The sequence below is a fragment of the Rhea pennata genome, chromosome 25, assembly GCF_028389875.1.
Source record: "Rhea pennata isolate bPtePen1 chromosome 25, bPtePen1.pri, whole genome shotgun sequence".
Classification (NCBI taxonomy): domain Eukaryota; kingdom Metazoa; phylum Chordata; class Aves; order Rheiformes; family Rheidae; genus Rhea; species Rhea pennata.
In genome coordinates this window covers 7,145,085-7,157,126 of record NC_084687.1, presented here as the reverse complement: position 1 = coordinate 7,157,126, position 12,042 = coordinate 7,145,085, and the positions used below count along the sequence as shown (strand labels likewise).

General features: G+C 40.2%; 1 protein-coding gene across 2 annotated transcripts in view; it reads left to right on the top strand.

Moving 5' to 3' along the window:
• Window positions 1-12,042, top strand: part of KCND3 (potassium voltage-gated channel subfamily D member 3) — a 134,725-nt gene extending 122,683 nt beyond the window's left edge. Inside the window, exons 4-7 of one of the 2 annotated variants that reach the window (XM_062595034.1) lie at window positions 5,610-5,702; window positions 8,318-8,374; window positions 9,355-9,602; window positions 11,838-12,042. In XM_062595034.1, the coding sequence (XP_062451018.1) occupies window positions 5,610-5,702; window positions 8,318-8,374; window positions 9,355-9,602; window positions 11,838-12,042 (603 nt within the window). The remainder of the gene's footprint in view (window positions 1-5,609; window positions 5,703-8,317; window positions 8,375-9,354; window positions 9,603-11,837) is intronic. The other variant, XM_062595035.1, reaches the window with a different exon arrangement.

The following is a 12,042-nucleotide window of genomic DNA, read 5'->3' as shown; positions in this document are numbered from 1 at the left end:
CTGAACAGTGTTACGCTATAATTATGCCTTAATGTACTGTATGTAGGGATAGCTAGGATACAGCTGTGAGACTGGATGGGAGGAAAAGACTTTCTTGATCTCCTTCTTGAGCTAGGAGAGGATCCAGCCTTCGTCAATACTAATGGCTCACAGTTCTGTCAAAGCCCTCTGTCTGATGAAACTATTGGAGTTCTTCTGATACACAGCACCAATAGTTTGCCCTTCCTATAAATATCTACAATCTTTTAACAAATAATTGTTTATTTTAAAGAGTCTTTCTCTAATACATACATTGTACTGTGGTTATTAAAGAATAGCTTATTGTTCAGAAATAGCTCAGTAAAACCTCACTGATTTCTACTTTTCTAAGAGATTAATGTGAGCACACATCATGAGTCATGTATGAAAGTACATGCATACATGCACACTGAATGCACTCGCCTCTGCTTCTCATCAAGAGACAGCCCACAAGCGTACTTTCACATATGTATCCAGAGGTTTCAACAATTTAAATCAAATATGCTGAGGAACAGGAAAGTTCCTCATGAGAAAATACGTAGAAATCATTGTCTGAGGTATGATTGCCAGCAGCAACAACTCTGGAATTATTACAAGCTCTTCATTGCTAATTAGTGGCAGAGTAAGACCATCTGATCACACCCAACAAGGGAAGAAAATAATTCCTGTTTCAGGCAGTTTGGTGGTAGGTTTACTTTTAACAGAAAGGCATCTGTAGGCTAATACTAGCTATTCATGAGATGTAAAAGTTTTAAGCGTGTCAAATTGCTCAGCAAAATCAGTGAAAACAAGATGAGGTCATTATGTTAAGCCTGATCAAGACCAGAGCAGGTATTAGCACATTTCACGGATTTCTCTTCAAATAAATCAGCTCTTAGTGCACACAAGGAGCAAAGAGCAAGATGAAGTACACTTAATTGAGTGACCAGAGCTGCCTAGTATTTGTTCATGCATCTTTACTTGGAGCCTAATCCTTCAAACGTCTGCTGTTTTTACCTGGCATACTTCAGAGCAGGACAATGTTTGCCTTTGTAAAAGCAAAGCCGAAAAGCTTTTTCAACTAATGGAGTTACAAGTTGCTCACTAGTACCTGACCCCATTCCTATTCAAGTTCAGTGGTCATATTAGCATCAGATTGCTTTGTCAGTCAGGTGGTGTGCATCCCATTCTCGATACCTTGCCCAGAACTCATGTTAAGTTTAGTGGACTTCACATGGACAGATTACCATAGGATAGGTTTGTTATCCAGCAGTAATTCTAACTACAATTACTACACAGCCATTACTAGATATTATAATACAGTATTGTGATCAATGTATAACTGCTTACAAGAGCCCCGCAGACTGCCCTGCAGCCTGGCATCTTGCTGGTTTACCCAAGACAAGAATCACCCCAAAACATGTCCTAGCTGTGGCTCAGCAGTTAAACTAATAAATTGAGATTGAAGGACTGTTCAGGATTCAGAAACACATGCCAGAATTTCCTCTCATTAGCACAAGAATGAATACAATGAAATAATCTTTTTAAGGGAACAGCATGTATTCAGCCTGTAGCCTTGTACAAGTAAAGATAAAGTGAAGGAAAGGACTCATCCAAGGAGAGCAGCAGGAAGAATTTTTGCTCCTAGAGAAAATATAGACTTGTGCTGCAGAAACATGTGGATTTGTGGCATGTTGCATTCACCATTTAGACACCAAGTGCTCAGAGCTTTTTCTTCTCATTTAGAGAGATGAAGGGAGTGTTGTTAGTGGGTTTTATGTCAGAAATGCTCAAGGGATGGTGAGCTTCTTCCCATGGCAGCAGCCTGCATATCCTCTTACCGTTAATCTCCTTGTACAGCTAGCTGAAATTCTCTTTTAGCTAAAATGCTAGAAGGTATATATCCTAGGAACAGTAGGTTGTGAGGTCTGTCCCTTTTCACAAGCAGAATCTGCTTAGCCATAGAATAGAGAAGCATTATAGCCATCCTCATAGAAATGGACAGCTTACCACTGAACCAGTTCATCTCAGTTCACCAACGTCCAATTTTGTGTGCTGTACCACTAAGCAGAAGAGGTAAAAGTACATCGGATTTCAGAACTGAACACTGCAGCAGATTTCAGTCTTCCTCCAAGCAACCAGCAGCTCAGTGAATGCCTTCCAAGAACAAGCTGAATGGTAGCTGGCATCAAACCTCTGCAAAACTGGCATCCCAGCTCAAATAGCAAGCCATCCCCTTGCCTGCCCCCTACCAGGCTATTCATTACAAGCAGACTCTTCCAATGAAGACACAATTTTGTTTGCCTGCAGCAATATAGGTATGACTGATGCATTTTTTTCTTTTTAACAAATACGCATTCTTCAACAGTAACATCAAAACACCAAGCATTTGTATGATGTTGGCACTCTCACTGTCCTAGGGGCAGTAGCTCCTGCAGCTCCCTTTTTCTATTTGCATGCTAAGATGTTCTAGATGCTTACTGTTTCTGAAAGCACAGAGCTGGCCAAAGAAAAGGTGAAAGGAAGATAAGATAGGAATCAGACTCACTAGTGGTTCCCTTTATTCCTGAGAACTGCCATCTCTTGATCTCTCTGCAGCAGTTGCAAGTCAGTTCTCTTGATGGAATGTACATGGCCAGATTAAACTGTGCTGCCAAAATTTTACAATTGGTTTAGATCTTCAAACAGGGCTAGGGAAGCTCTGCCTCTGCTTTCAAATTCCACTTACACCTGCTCTGAAACACAGCTGTGCAGGAAAGAGTTGCGAACCCTTCTTCTGAGCCCTCATATAAAGACACTGTTAGCAATATCTGCTCTTTCTCTCTCCTTTCCCAGAGTGTTTCAGTGTGGCATCTTACTTGTTTCAGGGTATGCAAGGACCTCCATGGGAAATGTTCCAACATAGACTTCAGCAGTCAGTAATCTCTGTAGGGTAGGAACAGGACCTGCTTGATGTGCTGGTTCACCGAGAACACTATTAATAAGAAAAACTGAACTGACCTTTTTTAGGCCACTTCTAAAAATACTTCTGGGAATGCTCATCTTCCAAAACAACAACGGCAAAAACAAAATTCCATAACCTGCTTAAGAAGCATTGTGATAGGAATACATTAATTCCTTATACAGTAAGTCAGCTTTCTTAATGTATCAGTTGTTCAGCTATGTTTTGGCATCTGTCAGAGGTACAGTTATTCCTCCATTTAAGAATTACAGAACCATTGTGTAAATAGCATCTAGAACACAGATTTTCAGTGAATAACTGGGACATACGGGTATAGCTAAAATCAGTGCCAAAAGCATAGCTGTGTTTGACCCCCGTAAGAGCAAAGGACAAAGTCCTGGCACTTCTGTCAGGATGTTCCACTGTCTCTCCATCCCACTCATTTTGTCTCCTAAACAGTCAGATACTGCAGTTCTGCATCTAAGCATATATTCAAGCAATGCACACTGATTTTTTATTTTCAGATTTAGGCATTACAGAAGATACCAAGCACCCTTTAGGCAGAGGGCACAGGAAAACACTAACCCCTAATTGCCATCTTAATGCATCTCATTGTCTTTGAAAATGCTAATCACCGAAGATATGCACAGATTAATGCATGCAATCCCAGAAAATGTGTAATGAAGTAATAGTGAATTTCAAGATCAGGGAGTTTAATTAGTAAAAGAATATCTTTAACAACCTAGATCTTAAATTTACCACCACAAAATAGAGAAAAACAGAAAAATAATCCTAGAATAGCATATAGTCTCTTTAAACAATCTCCACTAGTATTTTTTTCTTCCATTTCTGAGGTGCATTTGATCATCCTATTATACAGTAAGTGACAAATGCTGTATTTTGAGGAGCGTAAGCATATGATACACTAATACAATGTGAAGATCAAAAATACAGAGTACTGGATTCCACCACCAAGTTCACTAAGTTGACCTAACATCGTTCTGATGAATGCTTAATATCAAGCTTTCTGCACAAACAAAGCATGATACATATACTGAACTCAAGTTTCTAACCTCTCATCCATTTTTATTTCTGCTGTTCCTAGCAGATCAAGCCCCTCAGCTTTACAAAAGCACCAGGATTAGTCTGAGATCTACAGCTTACCCTAACCACCAGTAATACTGCAGCCTAACCAGTCCCTTCCCCAAGTCACCACATGCACACACACCCATGCCAAAAGCAATTCTTTCCCTCTCTCTCCCAGCTTGACTTACGCCTTCCTAGGAGGGGCCGGTCCTTTCAGTAACTTCTCAGTCTTAACTACTCTCAGCTGTACCCAATCCCTTCTCAGACAGCACAAGCTGCCTGCTTGACTCCAGACACACCCTACACTGAATTAGCTTATAAATTTGTTGTGCCATACTTGAACAATTTCAGTACACAAGGGAAAGAAGGAAAAGCTGGTTCCTGACTGAGGCTGTCAGTTGGTACTGTACAATGAATATATTTAAAGATATTTGAATATGAAAAATACTTGGATCATCAGCTTTTTGGAATAGGCCTGCCTTGCTCTGTTATCATGCTAAGTGATGTACAGAGGGTTCTTGGTCAGTTTTCAGGGCACCTAGGCACTGTGTTAATAAAACATATATCACACTAGCTGTCCTACTGAATGAAGGCCACACCAGATAGGGCCTCCTTCTCCTAGGAAACTGCTGCCTCATTTTATGTGATACTAAACTCTTTGCCACTGCTGTGCAATGCTTCTTCATTTGAGGTATGTTTGAACAGGATAATTTATATATATTAATCCTTATGTCTGTAGCACCTTCCTGTTTCTCACCTCTCTCTTTTTTCATGCTGCCCTTCAAATGGGCTTGAGCCTACAAGAAGTTAAACACTTATGAGTTCTCACTTAGCCCAGTCCCCAGGACCTGCTACAAACTCCCCACCAACAGCCACACTCAATGAGGCAGGGAAAGGGCAGCTCCCTTTTAATACACTGCAGGTACAAAGTATGGAAAACACACAGCCATGTGTCCACAAAGAGAGGGAGGCAAATCTAGGAGTCCTGTCTCTCATAACAGCATTACAAACAGGTGACATCCAAAACATGAAACCCAGGTTCAACTGATCTAGCCTTCAGTTGTGACTCATAAGGTTTTAGCAATAACTTATGCAAGTTCCAACAGGCACAGCTCTGTGTAGCACTGAAGGTCCAACAGAGCTAGTGCTTCCAGCTCAGCATAACTAAGACAACTTATGCTAACAGACACTAGAGTTCAGGAGACATCTGTTGGCATTTAAGGTCACATTAAACTTAAAAGTCTTAACAATTTTTGGAAAAATAAGACATCATGGGTTCTTTTTTCTTTACCTTCTGGATCTTAAACCTTCACACCATGTCAGCAGTATTTCCCAGGTTTCCTCCAGAGCTACAAAATGGCTAGAAACATACAGTTTTGAATTAAAGTTGAGATCTTCCTCTGAGTTTAAAGGCCACATCATTAAGAAAAAAAATGAGGAAACCTAAGATTCATGATAAGAACTTGAGAGCTAGTAACACTGAAATTGTTGTCTTTCCCTTGTGAAAGCTAACTCTGGTAGTTTTGTCTGTTTTCATGGTTTTACACCTACTTTGGGATTTTTTCCCCTTTCTCTGGCTATTTAGGGATCCACTGAAGATGAGCAGCACATGACTAAAGGCACCTCCTTAATTGAAAGCCAACATCACCACCTGCTGCACTGCCTGGAGAAAACAACCGTAAGTAGAAACACAACACTTTTACATCTTACTAAGTCTTTGTGCCTGGCTTAGGCTTCAAATGGAAAAGATGTGTGCACAGGATGCTCTAACCTGGCACTTAGTTGCACATATCCAGCAGATCTACATACTGTGCCAGACACTCCAGTTCCCAAGAATGTTCTGCAATGGGACAAACACACTTTCATTTTATTAAGACTTCTTTTTTAAAAAAAGAATCACCATGAAAAGGGATAAAGGATATGATTGTCTGCTGCTCCACAGTCATCTAACCAGTACAAAGTCAGTAACAGATCACTCAGTTCACCTGAATGCAAATAAGATGTCAGCAGGCAAGGAGATAGGGAGATTCTATAAACAATATGTATGCTAAATTTAATTTCTCCTAAGCTTCTGAAAAAGAGCTAAGTTGCATTTGTCTTGTGTTGTCAGTCAGACATCATACATTTGTTGCTTATGCCAATTAATAACAATGGACAGTTCTGCTGTCTTAAAGGAGGAAGTTGACGTCAGTGACTCCAAATTACAACCTAGAATCTAAAGCAAATCAGCTGGCAAAAATAACCTTTAGCCTTTCATAAGGAACAGAGCAGATGAACTCTCTTAATAGATTTAAAGCTTGCATATATATTTTGTCACTGCAGTTCTCGTTACAAGAGCAGGTAATTTATCTCAAAGCCAGTCAAGCAGTTTCTGCTGCAATGATTTTTCTGTTTATTCTAAGCAAGGTGTTGGAGGAAGAGTTTTATTTTCCATTATTAAGTGATTCTCTATGCAGAAATCTCTTGGAAATGTTCAGATATTTATCTCATGAATATGTTTTACTTCTAGGTTTCTATAAAAGGTTTTGCAGTAGGGGAACATGATCTATACCATGGAGCATATTATTTATATCATAGTTCATTCTAGAAAGAATGACGAGAGGTTAACACTTGAAATATTCATGCCTTTTTCTATCTGCATCCATCATCACATGTACTTCTGATTTCTGACTTGCAAGAGCTTTCTTTTAAGATAAATTGCCTCCACTTCATAGTTCAGTTTATGCTGGAATAACACCATTTAGGCATCAGCAATGCACTGGAAGATGACGACTTGTTAATCGCAGTGACCTGCTGAGTACAGCTGGTTTATGGCAATGAACGATGAAGGTCATCATTCCAAGGACAGTGAACTGATTCTTCCTGTATCAATAACTACTGAGTTTATTTTATAAGACTCATCTTGCCTTTGTTTCTAGTCATATTGGATGTTACATAACAAGCAGACATTTCACAATCTGACTCGTTGGTTTAGAACTTCATGCTTAAAAGCTTCACTATTATGACCTGTATTTCACAAATAATACTTCCATTTGTAAACTTTATTTTGCATTGTGAGCTGCATGAGTCGCTCCATCATTAATGAGCCAGTTTGGGTGCCGGAAGTAAAGCAGCCATATCATATCCTCAATTTGTGGATATATTAGCCTACCACACAAATAAGTCTAGACTGCCTCCAGCACCCAAAGCTACTCAAAAGGTGAGTCTCAGTGGTTGAAAATGTTCCAAATGTTATTTTTTTTCTGTAAAGAATGGCAATAGTAATGATACTTTGAATTTTGATGAAAACCTAGAGGGCAAATCTGCACAATATTTAATGCATTTTCCCTCCATTTTTCAGCCTGTTATTATGATTATGTTGCATCGAACCATGTAGCAAGTTTGGATTTCTGAAATTATCAGTCAAAATAGTTCAATCAGCTTGTGTGGAAATTCTTTCCAATGCACATAATCTATTAAAATACTATGCAACACCTCTCCCCTCAAAACATTAAATCATAGTACAAGAATTTTTAAACACTGCAGAGTCATTTTTGTGATGATACAAAGTTGCAGGTGGAATGCAATGAGGAATGTACCACAGTTGCAAACTTGTTTCAATGGGCAATTCACCTTTCCTTCAACTCTGCAGAAGGATTCTGAAAATACAGTATTTATTTTCATGGTATCTGCAATTGTCACTAGAATAAAGTCTTACAATCAAATGGCTGTGAATGGCTCACAAATCTGGTGCGTCAGAAGACAAAGTGACCCAGAGGTACTCCCAGTACTTTGTCGTATTAACACAACACATGGAGTTTGTACAAACAAAAGAAGTTTCTGCACTCCTTCCAGATTGAGTATGGACATTCATGTGCTATATTTTCTCCCACTGCTATGTGCACTTAATCCAATCCTTCAGTCCAAACCTTTCTTCTATGTTTCCAGAGTATGATCAGAAACCATATCCATTGGTGATCCATTGACAATAAAATTCCGATTTGTTTACTTATGAATCAGCAGCTCAAACTTTGTTTTCCTTTGCATTCTGGCTCTCAAAAGATCAAAGTAATAAAATTGTCACAAGTCTTGTCTTATTAAAAGAACATTAGGAAGCTTAAATGTAAGAATGAAGGAACAAAGAGGTCTGATTCAAGCAAGGTTTGGTAAAGAGAAGGTCCAGTTGCCCATTCAAACTTGAGCAATACAGCTGCAATGCTGAGACAAAAAAATGCAATGCTGGGACTAAATTTTTGAATGCCGGAATGGAAAATCAAATGTGTTTTTATCTTTTGTTGGCATGTTGTCCCGTAGGGATTGTCCTATCTTGTGGATGATCCCCTGTTATCTGTACGAACTTCCACCATCAAGGTATTTCCTTTTTAATTCAATCTGTTCTTCTGTGATCTCTGTGACGTGTCTGGAGTGCTTGCTTCCTTTCTCGTTCCTGGTCTTGTCCTCGGGAGTTTGTGCTCGTGGTTCTTTTTTGCTACCCAGTGCCTTTGTTCACTGTAAGAGTTGTTAGTTGTTCCAATGAAAATCAGTGGCTGCCTTCACCCTGGTTGTTTTTGTTTCCCATCCTTTCTGATGCTGACAGGGCCCAGATGAAGTATGTCCATTAGGACTATTTGGGTGTTCATACATGTGCATAAGAGGTCTTCCTTTCAGGACATTTTGTTTCTTTAGCACAGACATGCTTTAAAGATTCAGTTCTCTGAATTTCCTTCCCCTGTCATTTCCCACTATCAGCTGCCAAGTTTATTTCTACCAGCTAATTGCAGCACCCAGCCTATTCCACGTATGCTTTGCACCCAACAGCAAATACAACTAACATCCTGTAAAAAAATAATCTGGCAAGACAATTCTCCAGATATAATACAATCCTGTCCCCAAGGACAAAGAAAAAGGAGCCTGAATCTCCTTTCCTGTGGGGTTTAATAGCCATGTGGAATCACAGACTCTTTGAAGCCGCTTCCAGGATCCAGACATGTGTGAAAGGAAAATCAGACACAATATATTAACCATCTCAGACTGTGTAAGCAATGCAGTACTGACAGATTATCATGCTTCTGTCACTGCAACAGCTTCTCTTATTCCCATATTGATTCAGGACAGCAAAACATTCTCTTGGTTATAGTGAGTGCAAGGGCAAAGTCATCTCTTTCTCTGCTCTTGTTTGCATTTCCTTCTTGAAATCTGCCTAGTGCAAACATTTTCAGGTGCAGGGGCAGAGAGCATCTTACACAGACAAGGGGCTGACACATCCCACCAGACTAGTAAAATACAATATTGAAAATAAACTACTGTTGGGTTGCCACGGAGAGTAATGGCATTGCTCTTTTTCCTGTCAGAATCATGAGTTCATAGACGAGCAGCTGTTTGAGCAAAATTGCATGGAGAGTTCAATGCAAAACTACCCATCCTCTCGAAGTCCCTCCTTGTCAAGTCACCATGGTTTGACCACCTCCTGCTGTTCTCGCCGTAACAAGAAGACCACTCACCTCCCCAACTCCAGTGTGCCAGCCACTCGCCTCCGGAGTATGCAGGAGCTCAGCACTATCCACATTCAGTGCAGTGAGCAGCCCTCCCTCACAACAAGGTACAGTAAGTAGGCTCTTGCTGCTAACTACTGCATGCAAACTCCTGAAGTGCATTATCCAATTGAAAGAAATTTGGTGCAATTTCTTTCAGGCATATTCTCCAGCCAGAAAGAGGGATCTAGAGCTAGGAGTATCTATGTCTTTCTCTCTCCTTCTAATAGGATCCCAAGAAAAGTGACTGCTGGCTGGGGGAGAACTAGATCAAAGCTAGACTCTAGTGCAGCTCTTCTCTGATGAGATTGGACCTAGAAGAATAAATTCTAGCTGAAATCTGCCTGTGAAGCTCTTAATGGCACAGGCAGGAGCCAACAGTTCCCAGCTGTAAGCCAGTCACCAAAGTTGCACAGGGTCACTCTACTATCCAGACCATGCACCTCCCAGGTAGCCCAATACTTTCAAGTCCTTACTGGGTCCAGGCAGACAGAGATAAAGCAGATTAGTTCACCAGTGTCTACATGCAAAAGCCAGTACAGCACTATAAATGCTGACCAGGGAAACTCATTTTACTGTTTTTCATTGTCCAAAAGTCTGAATTACAACTGTACGCAACAAGCATCACTAGGAAACAAATAAAGAGGAATTTCACAATGGTGTCTCACTAGCTCTCACATAAAGAGCCATTAGTTCCATAGGTGAAGAAATATCTCTTTCGATAGACAATTTTTAAATTGAGTGTGTCATTTTATATATAACTTGCTGAAAAATCATTTCCTCACCGTATCTTGCTTGCAAGTATTAAATGACTTTCTAAATTCCCTTCAGCCCATTAAGCTTCTTGTGCAGTGTGCTGTTTCTGAAACTAGCATTCCTCTCCTCCCCACTCTTATCAAAAGGCTATGGAAACTGAAACAAAACTGCTCCTAGGGCAGCACAGGACTAATCTGTGCCAGGGTAAAGTCAGAAGGGCATTTCAGAGGACAAATCTTGAATGAATAAGCACAAAATAAGTCTGTGGGTATGTGGTTTCAAGATGACAGAAGTTTAAACCAGCACCTGAAACAATAATTCAGGGGAATGTGAATTATTCTATTTCTGGGGTGCTAAATCAGATGTCAGCTATGGTATTTCATCTGTCAACACTTAGTTATTTCACTTGCTTACCAAATTGTGTAAGAACAGAGAGATAATATATTATAAGGACCTGCACCATCTACTCTGAACAACCACTCATTTGGAGCTGGTCTGTGATAATGCTTTGAGAGATTGCAGAAGGGCAAGAGATGCTGAGATTTGGTAATTTTATTGAAGCAGGAGGCAGCTTCCCAGACTTTTGGAAACTCTACCTTAGGTCTTTCTACTGAGTCTGCCAACACAAGAGGATGTTTATTGTAACAGCCCCAAACCACTGGCAAAAGAAAAGGCTTGTAAGTTACTTTTCATGTGGAACACAACCGGGGGAACTTTTTTAGGGGGAATGCAACTCACTGGGTGAACTGGCTAACACTGGCAGAACCACCTAGTACGTAAGATTTTGCCCATGAGGACTCGACTTGTGACCGAGATAACCAGGGAAATAGAATGGGTCCCATAGAGTCCCTGGGAAACTTGGGAGATTAAGAAAAATCCTCTTGGTGAGTCACTCTGAGATAACCACAGGAATAGCTTTTCAAATGGGAGCTTTACATTTTAAAAGAACAGGCCTCACGTTTAAAATGAACATGTTGGGCTGGTAATAGCAAACTCCTGCAGCTATGCAGATGCACAGAAATCAACCTATCATTTTCCCTCTGTAATTAATTATAGGATGCAATTGATGCAGATCTAAAAAGTGCTACCAGCTGCTAGACCCCTGACTACTGCAAGGAGATGAAACAACAACAGAGATCAAGGGATAATGAAAAAAAAGAGAGGCATTCAAACTGCAAGGAAGGGGAGATTTTTTTCTCAGGAAGACTTACCTGTGTGCTGAAAAGATATAGTACACAGTACAGGATATTTAAGTGTCCTCTTAATTATACCAGATTTATGCAAGAATGAAATAGAAAATGTGAAGTAATTTACCCTGTGGAAGGCTGTATCCTAACCTGAGGGATATTAAAAAAGGTTAAAGTAGGCAGAAATTAAGGATGCTTAGCAGGTACTGGGGGAAGTGATTAAGTGGATTCTTCTGTAATATTTCAGTGCCCCTGTTTCAGAGGAATAAGATATTGCTGAAGAGCAACTACCATTCCTATCCTTCCTATTGTCATCAAAAAAAAAAAAAAAAAAGAAAAAAAACTAAATTTGTTTTCTAGTCGTTCCAGTCTCAATATGAAGTCAGATGATGGGCTGCGACCGAACTGCAAAACTGCGCAGATAACAACAGCCATCATCAGCATCCCCACACCGCCGGCACTAACACCAGAAGGCGAGAGTAGGCCTCCACCCAGCAGTCCTGGCCACTCCACGAACATTTCTACCACTACCACAAGCAACATAGTCAAGGTCTCTGCCTTGTAA